At 44.9% G+C, this 19,238-nt stretch overlaps 1 protein-coding gene across 1 annotated transcript in view; it reads left to right on the top strand.

Annotated features, from left to right (window-relative positions):
• Window positions 1-19,238, top strand: part of malrd1 (MAM and LDL receptor class A domain containing 1) — a 408,505-nt gene that overhangs the window by 112,884 nt on the left and 276,383 nt on the right. Inside the window, exon 10 of the mRNA XM_085987833.1 lies at window positions 10,459-10,704. Coding sequence (XP_085843959.1) covers window positions 10,459-10,704 — 246 coding nt within the window. The remainder of the gene's footprint in view (window positions 1-10,458; window positions 10,705-19,238) is intronic.

Raw genomic sequence — 19,238 nt, 5'->3', positions numbered from 1 at the left:
GCCCTGTCTCCAGTCTTGCTGCTGGGGAGAAAAATGACTCGCTTCCAGCAGCTTTCTGGTCACGTGTCCCAGAACTCCATTTTGTACGCTTAAAAAGTGGCCAACTTTGTTTGATTCGGAAAGCAGGCGAGGTGGGGGAATTTTGCAAACTCCCTACACATGAACATAATTCACTTGGCGAGGGTGGGAGGGGGAGATAGGGAGAAGCTAGAAAGACAGGGGAACCAAGGCTAGGGTGGGAAAGGGACAGTGGGGATGGTTGTTAGGAGGCAAGCAAAAGGGAGAAAGCTGCAGAAGCTGAAGGGATGGTCTTGATCTTGGTGACAAAGAAATTTTTGAGCTCCTTCCATGTGTTAGAGAGGAGGACGGAGGGACAAGGGAGACAGTTTTAGGAGGCGGTTAGCAGTAGAGCGAAGGAGCCTGGGTTATCTTTGGCCTCCAGGATGTTGCTGTTTTACTTTGAGCCAATCAACAAAGTGTGATGTCAAAAAGTAACATTACAGGAAGTAAGTGTTGCATAACAGGCAGTACATGCAGATATAAGACTTAATAGATAATATAAATAGATGTAGTTGTAAGAATATGGGATGAAATTCTGTAGATCTTCTCCTGATTGTCTGCTATAACTTTGGTGGAAAAGCCCCAGAAATTGCGGAAAAGCAGAGTACACACTATTTACTCTGTTTTTCGTGACTCTTCCACTGGGATTATGATGGACCAACGGGAGAACCCCCACAGAAATTTATTCCCCCTAATTAACTAACTTGAAAATAATTTAATTATGGCTTAATTTAAGCATATTCACGTTAATAAATCCCCAAATCAGTAGAACCATGGATGTTTAAGATTAGCTGTTTTTCTGACAGTTAATCAAGGAGAAATGTATTATAATGAATCGAGTCATAATGGCACAGAAGGAGGCCATTCAGCCCATTGAGTCTGTGCCAGCTCTCGGTAGAGTGAGCCAGTCAGTCACATTCCCCCGCTCTATCCCCGTAGCCCTGCAAGTTTATTTCCCTCAAGTGCCTATCCAGTCTCCCCTTGAAAACATTGAGGCTTAGAAATTCAGTAGAGACCCGTTTGGGGCGCCAGCCTCACCAGGGTGCCAAAAGTAGCACCCCGGAAGTAGTCGCGGCCGCCTGCCGGAAATTCACTTTACGCGCCCCAGAGGGAAGCGCGGCGTTACTGGAGGCACCCCGCATCCCTCTTGGGGCGCTGCAGCTGAAGATCGCTGCACAACGTGCCGCAGCGCCACATGCTGTGGCACGGTGCGCTGCGGTACTGCAGGCCTTCCTCCCTTTCTTAAAGGGGAGGGGCCTTATGCAGCGCGATCAAGGATCGCGAGTGCCGGCAAAAGAGCCCGGCACCAAGGAGAAGTGCCGGGCTCTTGGAACGCAGTCGGCACTCCGCGGGGGGGGGGGGGCAGTGCGGAGAGGTGCTGGCAGGCGGCCAGCAAAAAAAATGGCCGCCCCGCACCTCTCCTTTAATTAGCGCCTCTACCGCCGCAGGTAGGCCCCCTGAACCATTCGCAAATAGCGTCCGGTGTTAAAGCAGGGGGCGCAACTAAATATCGCGATCGGGGCGGTAGCGGGGCGCTGCACACACCGATGACATCATCGGTAGCGGCGCAGCGCTAACGGCTAGTGCCGCCATTAGCGTCCCGCTAAATTTAGTGGGAGGCGTGGCCAGTATCTTCCGACCCACTTAGCGCCCTCTTAAGGCGCTAATGGGTGGCGCAGCCCACTGAATTTCTAGGCCTGAGTGTCTCCGTTTCCATCACTTCCGTCGGCAGCGAGTTCCAGGTCCTCACCACTCGCTGCGTAAAAAGGTTTTTCCTCACATTTCCCCTTAAATCTATGTCCCCTAGTCCTTGTACCATCAACTAATGGGAACAGCCTTTCCCCGTCTGGGCTATCCAATGCTAACATAGTGGTTGTTTTGACATTTGGCATTATATGCTTTATACAATGGTGATATGTTTCCACATATTCTGGTACATCTAACTCATAGAAAACCAAACTCTATTTTACTGACATTGGGAACAGTTCTGTTTACACTGGTTATTGTTTTTCTAATGTTGTGGGTTAACTGTTTTACTTAGGATGTTAGTAAAGTAGAATCAGTGTGAGTGAAGAGGTTGGTGCTGCTTTAAATGCCCACCTGGGGCACTCCAACATATTGAGAACTGTGATAAACGAAATGTTAATATTCAGAATGAATAAAAATCAGCTGCAGGCTGGGAAGGGTTAGCTTCTCTGGAGACCGTCGCAGTATTCATCCAGTTAATCTGTTCTCAAAAGAACAAGATTTCATTCTGTTGTCCATAGAAGCATGTGTGTAAAAATATGTGGGTTTGATATACTCCTGTGCAAATTGTGTTACTGTTGTTAATGGCTATTAGATTGCAAAAAACAAATTCCATAGGCCTAGAAATTCAGTGGGCTGCACCACCCATTAGCGCCTTAAGAGGGCGCTAAGTGGGCCAGAAGCCACTGGCCACGCCTCCCGCTAAATTTAGCAGGACGTTAATGGCGGCGCTAGCCGTTAGCGCTGCGTCGCTACCGATGACGTCATCGGTGTACGCAACACCCCACTACCGCCCCGATCGCGATATTTAGTTGTGCCCCCTGCTTTAACGCCGGACGCTATTTGCGAACGGTTCAGGGGGCCTACCTGCGGCGGTAGAGGCGCTAATTAAAGGAGAGGTGCGGGGCAGCCATTTTTTTTGCTAGCCGCCTGCCAGCACCTCTCCGCGCTGCCGTCCCCGGCCTCCTGAGCCCCCCCCCCGCGGAGTGCCAACTGCGTTCCAAGAGCCCAACACTTCTCCTCGGTGCCGGGCTCTTTTGCCAGCACTCACGATCCTCGATCGCGCTGCACAAGGCCCCTCCCCTTTAAGAAGGGGAGGAAGGCCTGCAGCACCACAGCACACATGCTGCTGCACGTTGCGCAGCGATCTTCAGCTGCAGTGCCCCAAGAGGGATGCGGGGCGCCTCCAGTACCGCCGTGCTTCCCTCTGGGGCGTGCAAAGTGAATTTCCGGCGGGCGGCCGCGACTACTTCCGGGGCGCTACTTTTGGCACCCTGGCGAGGCTGGTGCCCCAAACAGGGCGCTACTGAATTTCTAGGCCACAGTGCCTTTCATCTTGGCATTATTGAATTCTGTCTTATCCTTTGTAAAACATTCTAAGGAAAGGCTGAATATTTATTGATATGGGGGAATATTATAAGAGGCACTTTTCAGGTTATACTGAGCTCTAGATGATTTGTAAACCCAAAATAAAATGAAGTACGACAGCAACAGTAAAACCCCCTGGTGGAAAGCCTGATTGAGATTGGCATTGACCATGTAAGGTCATGGGTCAGATCTGATAGGTCAAATCCTTTCATGTATAAGCTACTAGAAGTCTGTTGCTGGGAAGAGTAGTCAATTCAAGCTGAGGGTGACAAAACTGCAGCATTTTTAACTCTCGAAAGGCAGATAGTAATTTTAGCACATAGTATGGAGGAGGTTCTGGTTAGATGTACAACTACCTCTTCTTGTTCAGTTGCAGTATTAACTAGAAAAAAATGTATTTAAAAACAGCAAAAAAATTGGAAATATTTTAAAGTCCAACTAATATCCCGTCAATAAAGATGGGGAGATGAACATTATGGTAATGCTTAGAGGACTCTAAACTGTAATATGGCAATTGATAGTGGAATGAGTAATTCACCACCTATTTACAAGTTTATACAGAAGCTTCTAGATCATGCTTAAGGCTCAAGTATTGAATTTTGTACGATGTCAGAAAATCATAATCAGAAGAAATTTTGATCCATGTTCATGTGGTTGTGGATGATGCACAGAGCTGATTGTGTCCCGCTATGTAAATTTGACTGCTGGTATGATGCGGTAGAGTTGCCCAATTGTAAAATTACAGCTAAAATTTCCAAGCCTAATTTTAAACAAATTATGAATAAGTTTGGGATCATTGTTTTCAGCATTATCTCCTTAATAGATGGAAACACAGGATCGGCAAAATAGATATCATTATGAATTTATTTAAATTTGTGCAGCAAAAGTAAGATATTTTTATGTTTTATATATAATCATTATGCATTAAAACATTGTGCACAGTAAAACTGGAGAGGAGATTTAGAAAATGGGAATGTCAAATGACCTGTTATATTGGTGTGCTGTTGGGCATGAAAAAAACTTCAATTAAAAAGAGCAAAACATTGAATTGTTCAAGAATGTTAATAAATGATCCATGATTTTTATTTTTAAAATGTATCTAACTTATTATGAGAAAGATTCCTCTTTGTTGTGGCTGGGGTTGGGGAGGCGGGGGGGCAGAGAACTGTTATCAGAGAACCTGTGGTGTGGAGATGCCGGAGGTGTGATTAATGGCAGTTGGAAAGGTTACCTGTAAACATCTGACATGATTCTCTGACTATATAAGCTGTGTCTTTATGCATTTCTCCACTTCACCTGAAGAAGGAGCAGCGCTCCGAAAGCTTGTGATTTCAAATAAAGCTGTTGGACTATAACCTGGTGTTGTGTGACTTTTTACATCAGAGAACCTGGCATTGGGGCGAAGACTGGGACTTTCCGTGGACCTGGGGGTTTGCGGGGATCCTGGGGCAACCTGAAGACACCTAGAGGCAAAATACAATTTCAAGATTCCCCTCCCCCCGGATGAGGGGCTCAGAGCCTCAAAAAAAATGTACATGAAACTAATTTGATCCTTCTCCAGAGAGTACTGTACAAACTGTAAAGTCTGTGGGTTGTGCAGTTAATTATGACACAGACTTCAGGAGTAACATACAACAGGGCTTTACTATTCGAAGGTCAGGGCGAATCTGCCCTATAAATCATGCCACAGCACTTATATACCGGTGTGGTCACCGTCGGTATTACCGTATACAGAAGCCAAACAAGTAGTGCCACACCTAAAATAGTTCTCTTAAAGGTGAACGGTTACATACAATAATCTCTTAAAGGTAGACGGTTACATACACTACAATCCTCCCTTTTTAGCTTACAACATACTATTTCTCATTAACGTACATATATTCAACTTCAGGTAAACAATTTACAGATATAGTCTCTGTGGGAAACAGTTCACAGGTTCAGTCTCTGTGGGAACAGTGTATAGATTCAGTCTCTAGTCTTGACTCGGTCCGAACAACATCGCTGTGGTGTAGCCGGTTCACATTGCTAGCGTGACTCCTCCACTAGTCTTCCCCTTGACGTAACAGCTTGAATTCCCGTCCTGCTGAACCAGCAATGCTGACTTTTACAAACAGCTGTATTGCCTTGGTAATTTTCCTTACTTTCCAACTGATTTATCTCCCTTTGTAGGGCCCACGTGCATGATCTGGTAGGAGTGATAATGATTTTGATGGTTATCATCTTCTGCTTCTTCTTTTTCTTTTCTGCTTCTTGGAGACTCTCGGGGCTCCCTTATCAGCTGCCAGCTGTAGCGCCACCATCTCTCTATGTTCCTTAGACTTTAAGTGCTTCATCCTGATTTCTGCACTTTGGGAGTTTTCATCACAAGCTGGGCAGACCAGATCCTCGTAATATTCAGTGTCACTCAACAGGTCATGGTAATATTCGGTGTCGTCCTGAGCTAGTCTAGTGAGAGGGCCTGCTACTTCTTCCGTACCCAACTGGACGTTAGCCGACTGTTGTTCCCTCCCTAGACATCTTTCCTGAAGAGACTTCTTCATGCGTTCATATTCATCCCGCTCTTCCTGGGTTTCCTGCAAATCCTTCACTAATGACCTCGTTTGTAATTTCAATACTTCCCCTTCCCTCGGGGATTGATTGATCAGACTATTCAATCCTTCTACTGGAGCAGCTGTTTCAACATTCTGCTGTTCACATTGACGTGATTCAGCGTACTTTTGGCATCCCTGTAAAATCTGTGTTGCAACCTCAGCTATTTCCATAACTTTTGAGAGCTCCGAACTCCTTCCCTTTGAAGATTGAAGCTCGTGTTCAGATTGTTCCCATTGTAGAGTCTTGTCCTTCAGCATATGAAGGAGTTGGCTGACCGTTAACTCTTCCACGGGAACACTGTGGGTCAGAGTCTTCTCCATTTCATCCACCTTTTCCTCCAATGCTTTCACCTTCTTTTCCTCTTGTACTTTGGCTTCCAGCGCTCGGAGAAGTTGCGCCTTGATGCTCTCTAGCTCATGTTCAGAGGCCATTCTTACAGTCTCTGTGTTTCTTATAGTTCCCTTTTCTTCCACTGAACGGATTCCCAGTTGAATCTGTTCTTCAAGTTGTTGAATCTCGGTCATTGCCGCCCCATATTTGTCTTGGGTTTCCTTTAATATTTTTATGAGTTCTTGTACATCTTGTCTTTCAGGTTCTGCCATGTCTTTCACCTCTAATTTCTCATCTATGGATGGAACTTCTACTGATGAGTCTGTCTTGGCCTTGAGCTCATCAAGAATTTCCTGCAGCCTTTGGACTTCTTGCTCATGTTCAACCTTCAGTTGCTCATATGCTTCCACTGAAACTAGCTTTTCGGAGGTTGCCGAGTTAACCCCTTCCAGAATTGTAGCCTGGGCCTGTTCATACTGTTCTTTCAACTTCTCACACTCTGCTTGTAAGGAGTCGTAGAGAAGAACTGGAATAAAATCCTGGCTTCCTGAAGATTCCTCTTCATTTGCTTCTTCCTGCAAATATTCTAACTCCTGAACAGCATAAGGGAGATGTGATCGGTAATTGGTCACGATGGCTCTATGGTCGCTCTCTGCTTGAGCTAGCTGCTTCTGTTGTCTTTCCAGATTCTCCCATTCGGTGTCATAGAACTTTTTCATTGTTTTCATCTCTTGTACGAGACGGTAACTCAATTGTTCTAATTGTTGTCGTAATTTGAAATAAGTTTGAGTCCGAGCTCGGTGTTCTTCCGTCATGGATATGTCCGTAACTTGAACAGGCTCAGAATTTTCTATCGAACTAGGTTGTCGTTGTTCGGTGGAGTTCTGTTCTGAAACTTTGTTCTTCTCTGGAGCATAAGCCTTTATGCATGCCTTCGTTTTTCCAACCTTCGTCGGCAAGTCCATTTCAGCCTTGTCTTTCATATTTGGGTTGGTCTTATCGTCATCCGTTTCAGAATCTGAGCTGATTGTCTGCACTGAGTCCTCACTCGTTATGGCTTTTAGATAGTGCCATTCCATGTCTATTTTCTTGATCCACTCCCGTCCTAGAAGTGGTGGTCCTCCCTCATGTAGTACGTATAAGTTCATTCTTGGGTGTTCTTTACCCCTATCTCTCACTTTGACTCTTATCTTTCCCATGGGGTATACTTTATGCCCCGTGTATGTCTGCAATACGAACTTGGTATCTCTTAAGGGTATATGTGAGAATAGCCGGTGGTAATCCCTTCGATTTATGACTGATAGAGCTGATCCAGTGTCCAACTCCATTTTCACTTGGATTCCAGCTATTTTTAGCATGACCCAGATAGTTTGTAGGTCAGCTTCCTTACTCACATTGTGAATTCTCAGACTACCCAGCTCCTGGCCGTTTGGGTCTGAGTCTGAATTCTGTTCGTCTGAACTCTTCTCAGCCACCTTGTGTACCTTGTTGTACTTTTCCTGTGATGGCTTCCTTTGGTTGTTGGTCCTTTGGTTGTTGGTCTTCTTCCCTGACCGGCATACCTTAGCTATGTGACCCAGTTTGCCACATTTCCTACATTCCTGGTTCTTAAACCAGCATTGGTTCTGGTCGTGTGTTGTCTTCCCACAACGATAGCATTTTGTTGTTGTCGAGGTAATTTGATCCACACTTAGTGCTGCTGTCTTTAGCTGCATTTCCGCAGTTCCCTTCGCTGCGGCTTCGTGCGATGCTGCAATAAGGACAGCCCTGTCAAGTGTAAGGTCGTTCTCTTCGAGTAGTCGCTTTTGCGTTCCTTCCTTTGCCAACCCGCACACGAACTTGTCTCGCAATGCCTCTGTCAGATTCCCTCCAAACTGGCAGTACTTCGCTAGTCTACGCAGTTCGACCAAGTATTCTGCGTTGCTTTCGTCTTTCCGTTGCGTTCTCGCATAGAATTTGAATCGTTCCGCCAACATCAACGGTGTAGGGTTCAAGTGGTCCTTCAGGACAGCCACAATATCATCGAAAGTCTGATCCGCCGGTTTAGCTGGTGCGAGTAGATGCTTCAAGAGCCCGTATGTCTTTGCGCCCATCGAGTTCAGCAAGGTTATAGCTTTGTCATCTTCTTCTATTTTATTGGCCTCACAATAGATCTCAATGCGTTCCACGTACGTGGCCCAGTCTTCTACCTCGGAATTAAAATCATTGATGTTACCACGCTTAGGCATCTTCCTCTCTTTGGGAACAACACAAGTATTTCTTTAAATTATTATTTCTTTTTTTTTCTAAGGTGGCGGTTTTCCCGCGAAAATGGCGGTTTCCCACTCTTATCTTCTCTCCCCGCCCACTTCAATGGTGGTTTCCCGCTTCTGTCTTCTTCCCCACCTAATGGCGGCTTCCCGCGTTTCTTCCCTGGCGGAAGGGGTACACTTTCCCCACGGGCGACGGCCGCTGGCTTTCAGGTTCACAGCCTGCGCGTCGGCTTCAAGGCTTTCCCTTTTTTTTTTATTTTATGGCAGGGCGACCGGCTCTGGGTACCCCGTTGACGGCGAACAGGTTCAGCCGCTGGGCTGGCTCTCGCACAGTTCCCCTTGCTCGGCTCTGTCTCTCTCCCGCTCGCTCGGCTCTACCGGCGCTGGGTACACCCCGTTGACGGAGGACAGTTCAGCCGCTGGACTGGCTCTCGCACAGTTCCCCTTGCTCGGCTCTGCCTCTCTCCCGCTCGCTCGGCTCTACCGGCGCTGGTTACACCCCGTTGACGGAGGACAGTTCAGCCGCTGGACTGGCTCTCGCGCAGTCTCTCTTGGTCGGCTCTGCCTCTCCCGCTCGCTCGGACCCCAATCGCGCCTCCCAGCCCTCTCGCAGTCCGGTGCTTCTCTCCCCGGCTGCGGCTGAGTTTCTCTCTTCCCGCGCCTACGCTCCCGGTCGCAGCGCTTCGTGGCTTCGGTCACCGCCCGGCTTTTCCCGCCGGTCGCGGTCTCTCACGACGCCGTTGGACCCGACTTTTTGTCCGGCTCCTTTTCCCCCTCGACCGTGGTCGAGTGCCCAGCCCTTATCCTCCGGCTATTCTTTTCACTTTCCCTTACTCACAGTCACCGTGGCAGAAGGGACAGTCAGTGCCTGTTGCTGATGGAAGTTTTTGTCGCTAAAGTCTTCCTCCTTTCTATTGCTGCATCCTTGAGTTTTCTCCCAGCCGAATGACGAGGGCGGTTGCCTCTTTTCGACGCTCTTTCGTTGCTTGAAAATATTGTTGCCGCAGGGTACGATCGGACTCATCGCCACTGTAAAGTCTGTGGGTTGTGCAGTTAATTACGACACAGACTTCAGGAGTAACATACAACAGGACTTTACTATTCGAAGGTCAGGGCGAATCTGCCCTATAAATCATGCCACAGCACTTATATACCGGTGTGGTCACCGTCGGTATTACCGTATACAGAAGCCAAACAAGTAGTGCCACACCTAAAATAGTTCTCTTAAAGGTGAACGGTTACATACAATAGTCTCTTAAAGGTAGACGGTTACATACACTACACAAACGTGTAACTATAAAGTAACATTTGTGAATAAGTGCACAACATGGTGTTGCTTTAGAGATGCGGAAGGTCCCAGGTTTGATACGTGGTATATGCTGAGTTACTAAGATTAGCCTCTGTGTCCCAAGGTTAGAAACCATTAAAATCAACTAAGGGCCCTACACCGATGCCTGCTGGAACGTATCAGCAATAGATGAGGACTGGATCAGGCTTGGCTGGTTTTAACTCTGTAGTCAAATAGCCTGACAATGCTTATTGCCAAGGAAAACTTTCACATTGGTGAGGTACCAGAAGCTTGATGTTAAACCTTGAACTCAACCAAACTCACTGCTCGAGTAGAGCGGAGGAGCCTGCCATTTTAGGTGTTGTCTAGGAGGGCAGTTTGGTTATATTGCAAATTTGTGGGTGGCAAGCAGAATTTCCTGTAGTTGCTGTCCCTTTCATTTCTATGAAAGTAAAAATTCCAAGCCAAGTTTGTTTAATCTAAATGGGTCATTGTAACTTTTTATCATAAAGTGAAAGAATTGAGCTAGCAGTTTGGAATTTTACATTCTTAAGTCACAGTACATTTTTTTAAGTCGTGATATGTGTACACAATAAAGAAAATGTTGTGGTAAGAAGTTTTAAAGATAACACCGTGAATCAGAATTTTCCTTCAGAAGGCATTCAATGGAATAAAGAGCCCTGAACAATAATAGATGTTTCAGTGGAACCAACCTCCACTGAAGGCTACCACAGACTAACATCTGTTGAGAGTAAGTGACACTTCAGTGATCCCTTCATATCCTGTTTAAACTTATTCATGGGAATTCCTCTTTTTTTGCAGGATCCTGCCCACACAGTTATTTGGAATGCCAGAATGGAAATTGTTACCAACCAGAACAGAGTTGTGATTTTGTAAATGACTGCAGTGACAATACAGACGAGAAAGAATGTGGAACATCCTGCACCTTCGAGGCCGGGCAATGTGGTTGGAAAAATTCCTTGGCTGATAACTTTGATTGGATCTTGGGACAGGGTTCATTTCAGAGTCTACGGCCTGCAAGCGATCAGAGCCTAGGAAATGAGAATGGTAATTCAGTAACTTATGTGGCATTCTAATATACTACACTAGTATAAAGGAAGGAAATAACTGTTTGAACCCTGTCGTTATTGGATATGTTTGGCAAACCTTTTGCATTTGTTTGCCAAACACTTGATGTGATGACACAATTTATGCCAAAACTTGTTGTGTCACAATAATATAAGAGCTATTTGTTGGAATGTCACTGTAACAAAAAGTGATGTCTGACTGTTCTTCCTCTCAACAATGTCGATGCCATTTGAATATTCACCTACAAATTTTTATCATATCAGAACATGATAGTTAATGAAACAAAAACATTTAAATACAACATAGAAGGTTGGGTTTAATATGATAACTAGTGACGGGAATTGCAAGTCAACAGACAAGCTCAAGGATATTTTTTGGTAAACAAAACTAGCTATGATATTCTTATCATTGTTAGTACCTCTACTATTAACAAAAAAAGTTTCACCCCATGTTTTCAATAAATCGCTACTCAGAACCTAAATGGCAATTATTTCAATTTAAATATGGCCAAATGAATTCTCATCCAACCAAATTTTCATAAAAATCTCTAAAGCCAATAATCATGACCTAGAAATTCGATGGTGCCACACCCATTTTTGCAGGCACTAAATGAGTGCCTAACCCTCTAACATAGTGGGCAGAAAGCGAACGTGTATTACGATCTGGAAGTGCACCATCTGCCATATTGGTATAGGCAAAAAAATAGGCATCCAGGGTCCATGCTTGAAACAAGCATTAGGCCCTTTCCATATGCAAATAAGGGGCCTAACACCTGTTTGAGGCCCTCTCTGCCATAGTGGTTTGCTTTGAGGCAGCCAGCGCTGGTGCTGGCTGCATTCAGAAAAACGAGGTCTGTATGCAGCCGAACAGGTGGTTCTTAAAGGAACTGCTGCAGACTGCCACCAAATAGGTAAAATGCTTGCCTGAATGTGGAGCTGGGAACTGCAGCAGTGTCCCTCCTGGCTCCACATTCAAACCATGGTTTACAGCTGGCCACTGCTCGACACCCCCTTTCCCGATCACTGCCGCTGTCACACCTGATCCCGGACACCTCTAACCTCCCTCCACACTCCCATTCATCCCTCACTCCCCACTTCCATTCGTCCCTCTCCCGGTCCCCTTTAAGGACTTACCTTTGACGATAATGAGGCCCAATATTTGCACCTTGGGCCTAAGCATTCTGTGTGCCCGTTTTGGGTGCGAACACATTTTCCAATCTATGTATCAAACCAAATGAAATTGCCTTAATATTTATTTTTACTACTATGGCAAGCCTCATCATTCTTCTGCCATAAACTCCATCAAATGAGCAACTAGCAGCTGAACAAGATACTGAATTCTAGACCTGCTCTTTGAGATGCAATGTAAACCATTTATAAGCAAACTGCGTCGTGCATAGGTGTTACGTGTGATATAAACAGCTGTTTGAAATATCCCTCTGGGGGTGTGTTAATTAGAATAAGAAAGATGATTAAACGTTCCTTAATGCAAAACAGATGCTTCTGATGCAGTTGCAAGCTGCCCCTTGAAATATGCTCCTGTGCTATTGAGAAGATCATGCTTCAATAGACAGGTCATGGCTGCCTTAACAAGCTCTGTGTTGCTTAGGTTGCAGAGTCAAGCAGCTCCTGCTGCAGCTTTCCACCTCCAACTGTTAGAGCCACCAATCGATGGGGCTTGGTGTGTGTCCATGCTCTGGGCAGGAGGATGGTAGCAGTGCTCTGTGCTGTTAAGCTGTAGGGTTTTAGCTGGTTCAACTCCTGCAGTCACTTGAGGATTCCTAATCCTTGGCTGTGCCAATCTAGGCGTAAGCTCTCTGGACTTAGGTAAGTTGTGTTTTCTATACAGGGAGAGGGCAAAGAGGAACTTGTTTTGAAGATTCTTAAACATGCAAATGGTTTTTGCATATATCAGACATGTGATGAACCAAAACAAAAAATAAAATCATGTAGATTAGGGAGGATCCCATTACAGCCATGATCCACCCACTTTGAGTACTGAGGAGAGAGTAGATTGTGTGCTGAATGTAAAAACAACTGATTACTGTGCTAGCTGTTTAGCAAACGCTGCACTCACCAGCACAGCACAGGATCAGACTTCAACAGGCTGCATCGAGACTGCAACGAGATGCTCTGCCTTACATTTAAAATCATGAGCTAGGTACAATAATCTGCTTTCTGGTTACAGTCAACTCCATCATTTTTCTCCATTTAAATTTATTAACGTCTTGTCTGAATAACTGAATAACTGATCATTCAGTGTAAGTGCAGCCAAGTATAGTTGTGCTTTCTGCCTTTCCATTTTTTCTGAACCCTTGTGCCACATGATCAATGGGGCAGGTGGAGAGCCTGCTCTCAGGCCTCTAACAATCCCGCTGTGTATCTGTGTACAACTATGACCCAAGATGACTCTCCTGGATTGCTGTCCCTTCCTTTATGGAAGTGCCTGGCTTATTGGCTGATTCATAACAATTCCCAGGTCCAGTGAAAGTGCTGCATTGCCTGTTGCTTCAGGCTGTGAGGTAGGCCTTTGAATGAATCTCCATCTATTTTCTAAGTTGGATGGTGATTTTGAGATTGACTGCTGTCACCTACGGCTGTAAAAGATTGTATACTTATCAAAAGCTTAATTAAAAGAATCACTCACTGCACAGAGAATGTTTGCCGTATGACTGACAGCGCATTTCCATTGATCTGTGAAGTGCTCTTTATGCGCTGAGAAATGGAACAAAGTAATGAGTTGGTAACAGTTTCACAACACAAGTGTCATTCAGATGTATAGCCTAGGAATTGAGATATTTGATATATGCATTATATAAATAGTTTCACTACATCTGAATTTACCTAGGCAGGTTCCTCTGTGTATAAGGAAGGATAAAGTAAACTTTTGGATTTCTACTATGCACCTGATAGTTTGTTCGGATAGATTTGTTTGTCTGTAAGTATGGTACAGTTTTCTAGACTATAATTTTGCTTCTATCCATACCTCAGCCCTTCTGCTTTGAAAACCCTCATCCACACCTTTGTCACCTCCAGACTTGACTATTCCAGCACTCTCCTTGGGCTGTCTCCCATCCTTCAGCTTTTGTCAACCTCAGTTCATCCAAAACTCTGCTGCCCATACCCTATCCTGCACCAAGTCCTGTTCCCTCCTCACACCTCACTGAACTATATTGGCTCACTGCCCCCCAATACCTCAAATTTTATATTCCCATCCTTGTGTTTAAATCATGGAATCCACCGACACCCCCCGCCCACCCCCCCCGCCCATATCCGTAACCTTCACCAGTCCTATTACCTGCCTTACCCTGAATTCTCCATTCCTCTGGCTTCTTGTGCGTTCCCCACTCCCTCCACCCCACCATTGGTGGCCGTGCCTTCATCTACCAAGACCTCAAATTCTGGAATTCCCTCCTTAAAGTTCTCCACCTTTCCACCCCACTCTCCTCCTTTAAGACTCTCTTTAAAACCCACCTCTTTGACCCAACTTTCGGTAAACCTTTCTAACCTTTCCTTCTTTGGCTCAGCATCCAGTTTTTCCTTACCCCGCTGTGATGCATCTTGGGACAATTTTTGTTGTCATTGTGGAGTCTGAACACAGAACTGGAGGACATAGTTTGACAAAGCTAACATCTGTCCTGTTTAATGCCATAGGAATCGTTGTACTATTAACTCTTCCCGCTCTATGGGAATGGAGCAGGCAAGCAGTTCAAATGATGCAGCTCCATTTCCTGCTGATTTCCAATTTTAATGCCACTAGTTTTGTCTACAGATGAGGCTCCTGCCAGACTCAGGTGGGAGCTTTGTGCATAAATGCTCATTGGAGTCCATTGGACCCCGCTGGCATTTATCCTCGTCGCTACAATGGAGTTTAATTGGACTTCCAGAGGCCTTTGACAAGGTCCACATACAAAAAGTACTAATCAAGCTCAAATCAATGGGACTATCTAAAGGTAATCATCACAGGTGTGTGAAAAATATTGTTCCACAGCAGAAGTATTTAATGGCATTAGGGGGGAAAGCTAGCCCAGGAAAGCTTACAGATTAGCTGCTCGACAAAGGCCCATATTTTCATCTCTGTGAGAAGTTTAATGAGAAAGAAGTATGTGTAAATTTGTGAGGAAGGCTTTGAGCTAATGCTAATGAACCTTTCTTCCATTATTAACCAGTTCGCCTTCTGTGCTTAAAAATTATTAGAAATATAAAGGTAAAGGTCTTTGCCTTGTTGATCTTCACAGAAACATTGAAGATTCCTCTGCTGGTGGCAAAACAATAAGTTATTCTATTTACTTACAGCAGGCCTGTAAGTAATGCTCAGATGGGCAAGCTGTGGACGTTTCAACACTGCACCACACTAACAGAGAGGTGGCAGTTTCAAGGAGAATGCATTGGATATGGCAGCATCTCCCCTGTTAACCTGCCTCCAAAAAAAATGCAGCATAATTGAGCCATAAAACCAATAAGTCTTCTGAGTTCCTCCTTTTTTGTATAATTTTTATACTAAAGGAATAGCTGCAATTTGGCCAAGGTACAGAATGGCTTATTAAGGGAAATGCAAAAGCATCGAAGGGCATTTGAAAGGCATCTTGTAGGTTTTTTTTAAATAACCACTCAAAATAACAATCCAGAACAATTTTTATTGTGATTGCAACAGTATGACAGTAATCACATCTTTCATTAATGAAGCAGCAGAACAACAGACAATCCCAGCCATGCAGTAGCACTAATACATCTCCAGCATTGATGTCAAAGGCAAGAGTGTGTCCCATAGAATCGCAGCACGGTTGATGCACTAGATGAAAGAATGAATACTACTTCCTAGAAAGTTCTATACTGAGTACACGGCAAAGTGGTAATGCAGGACAAATGTATCTATTACAAAAGCAAAATACTGCGGATGCTGGAAATCTGAAATAAAAACAGAAAATGCTGGAAATACTCAGCAGGTCAGGCAGCATCTGTGGAGAGAGAAACAGAGTTAACATTTCAGGTTGATGACCCTTCGTCAGAATTCGGGGGGTCCCGACACCATCCCGCCCAAAACCCGCCTCCACGTAAGTTTCAAAAGAGGCGGGTACCCGCCCCGCACTGGGACCCGCCGACCTGAGGCGGGAAGGGATTAGTGCCAATTAACTGCCTGTTAACAGGTAGTTAACAGGCAGTTTTTAGCCTAATCCCTATTTTGAGGGGTGCCGTGTGGGATTCCATACGGCTCCAAAACACGCCAGGTTAGAGCAGGCAGGCCGTCGGGTTGAAGGACTTGGAGGGGTCGTGATGTCGGTGTTCAGGTGAGTGATGGGTGCGTGAGTGCAAAGGTAAGTGTGTTTGGTGTGTCTAAAGTGTGTAACGAAGTTTAAATTACCTGTACTTACCTTAACAGCCTTTCTTCCTCTAGGTTTCGGGAGTCCATCACTCAGCCGGCACTGAAAGCAAAACGGCTGCGAACTGTCTAAAGTGACAGCCTTCAGCTTTCAGTGCCGGTGAGAGTTCTAACAGTCTGTGTAGAAGGACTCAGGTTAGAAGTCAGACTGTCAGTGTTTGACAGCTTCAAACAGCTGTGAAACACTGATATTTCATCTGTCAGCACCTCTTGACAGATGAAATTTCAGTCTGTGACCTCACCTGTTGCCGGGTGGCCCTTAATTGGCCTGCTGAGCGGGCTCAACAAGGTCAATCAAGGGAAAATCACGTGGATTGGCCGGACGTCGATGTAGGCAGGACTAAAACCCGAAAATTGTAGTCTCGCCTCCTTCCCGACTGCTGAATGAAAATCGACCCCGTTAACTCTTTCTCTCTCCACAGATGCTGCCTGACCTGCTGAGTATTTCCAGCATTTTCTGTTTTTATTTTTGTATCAATTACAAAACTGCTTTGTTTTTTTTAATAATTATTTTTGAAATAACTAAATGATTCTCTTTTGCAAAAAAAACACACAGTACAAATTTAAAGTTAAACCTGTTAAAGCTGATTTTATAAAAAAGTAAAATGAATGGAAAGAAACAGTGGAGATTGTGTGCCTGAATTCCCAATATATGATCCCGATGGGCAATGCTCCCCGCTGGGAACATGCTTTTGTAAAATTTGCTGAAATGGGCACGATATTTAGCTGGAGCTCCTGGCATAACTCCAGGAGAATGTGCCGGCAAATCCTTTGGGAACCTTTCTGCGAGCTTCCCGTTATCCTGCGCCACTTCTGGGATTTTCCTCCCGGCGTGACAGGAGATCGACAATGCCTCCATCCAAATATGGGTGGGCATATTGTAATGATATGCACGTGAGAATACATTAGCAAATATATTTTCTGTCGTTTGAGCCATAGCGACGATGCTGGTTGCTATGAATGGCGCTGTGTTCCAGTTTTGCGACGGTGGTAGGAGGAATTTATAAATTAATGGCTGCCTCAGTATATGATCGTATAGGCAAAGGCATTATTTTTAAAAATAAGTTGTTCATTTGGGGGCTATCGTGTGACAAGTGCCTGAGGCCTGCTGCAGTCATTCTGTAACTACTTTCAGTTTACCTTACCTCCTAAAATATGGAAAATAGCCGTACCCTAGAAAATAGGCTGTTGTCAATAGCCAGGACATTGTGGTCCCAAATAAGACGTGTGCCAAAGCAGAAAATCCCACCAATAAGTTTACAAAATTGGTTAGCAACATTTCCTAACCTAACTCTTTGACCAAGCTTTAGGTCACTTGTCTTAATGTCTCCTCCTTTGGCTCAGTGTCAGTTTTTGTCTGATTATACTCCTGTGAAGCATAGAGTCATAACGGCACAGAAGGAGGCCATTCGGCCCATCAAGTCCTTGCCGGCTCTCTGTAGAGCAATCCAGTCCGTCCCATTCCCCCGCTCTATCCCCGTAGCCCTGCAAGTTTATTTCCCTCAAGTGCCTATCCAGTCTTCCCTTGAAAACATTGAGTGTCTCCGTTTCCATCACTTCCGTCAGCAGCGAACTCCAGGTCATCACCTCTCGCTGCGTGAAAAAGTTTTTCCTCACGTTCCCCCTGTATCTCTTGCCCAAAACCTTAAATCTGTGTCCCCTAATCCTTGTACCATCAACTAGTGGGAACAGCCTTTCCCCGTCTAGCCTATCTAAACCCGTCATAATCTTGTACATTTCTATCAAATCACCCCTCAACCTCCTTTGCTCTAATGAAAACAAATCCAACTTCTCCAACCTGTCCTTGTAACTAAGATCCCCCATCCCCGGAACCATTCTGGCAAATCTCCTCTGCACCCTCTCAAGGGCCTTCACATCCTTCCTAAAGTGTGGTGACCAGAACTGGACGCAATACTCTAGTTGTGTCCTAACCAGCGCTTTATAAAGGTTCAGCATGACTTCCCTACTTTTGTACTCAATACCTCTATTTATGAAGCCCAAGATCCCATATGCTTTGCTAACCACTCTCTCAATATGTCCTGCCACCTTTAGTGACCTATGCACATTAACTCCCAAGTCCCTCTGTCCCTGCACACGCTTTAAAACTGTGCCATTAAGTGTATATTGCCTCTCCCTGTTCCTTCTGCCAAAATGCATCACCTCACACTTCTCTGTATTAAATTCCATCTGCCACTTGTCTGCCCATTCTGCTAGCCTTTCTATGTCCTGTTGCAGTCGATTGGTATCATCCTCACTGTTCGCCACACCCCCAAGTTTGGTGTCATCGGCAAATTTAGAAATTCTACTCTGTATTCCAATATCCAGGTCATTTATATAAATCACAAAAAGCAGTGGCCCCAGCACTGACCCTTGGGGAACACCACTGTCTACCATCCTCCAGTCTAAATAATAGCCATTTACCACAACTTGCTATTTTCTGTCCTTAAACCAGTTCCTTATCCAAGCTGCCACTGACCCACCTATTCCATGGGCCTCAATTTTGTTAACCAGCCTTCTATGTGGTACTTTGTCAAATGCCTTCCTAAAATCCATGTAGACAACATCCATTGCATTCCCTTCATCAACCCTCTCTGTTACTTCATCAAAAAATTCAATTAGATTAGTCAAACATGATCTGCCTTTTTTAAACCCGTGTTGGCTCTCCTTAATTAGCTTAAACCTCTCCAAATGCCTGTTAATTTTTTCCTTGATTATTGTTTCTAAAACTTTACCCACCATTGATGTTAAATTGACTGACCTGTAGTTACTAGGATTGTCCTTACACCCTTTCTTAACAATGGTGTCACATTTGCCACTTTCCAATCCTCAGGCACCTCCCCCGCATCTAGGGAAGATTGGAAAGTTATGGCAAGCCTTTCCGCTATCTCCTCCCCCAATTCCCTTAGCAACCTGGGATGTTTTACTGTGTTAAAGCTGCGATATTGTTGTTGTTGTTGTACATCCTCAATATGTTCAAATCAAAATTCATCACACCATCTCCTACTTTAACTGCTTCTTTCCTAGTACTTCAAAACTACAACTCATTACCTCAGTCTTCACTTCCCTCGACAATCTACAGGCTTTTAAAGTACAAGCCTGCTGTTACCTAGGTACTATTTCTTAATTTGTCTTAC

The sequence above is a fragment of the Somniosus microcephalus genome, chromosome 5, assembly GCF_052327205.1.
Source record: "Somniosus microcephalus isolate GS21.2 chromosome 5, FLI_Smic_1.0, whole genome shotgun sequence".
In the NCBI taxonomy this organism is placed as follows: Eukaryota; Metazoa; Chordata; class Chondrichthyes; order Squaliformes; family Somniosidae; genus Somniosus; species Somniosus microcephalus.
The sequence above is the reverse complement of the archived record's forward strand: the minus strand, read 5'-3'. Positions and strand labels throughout refer to the sequence as shown.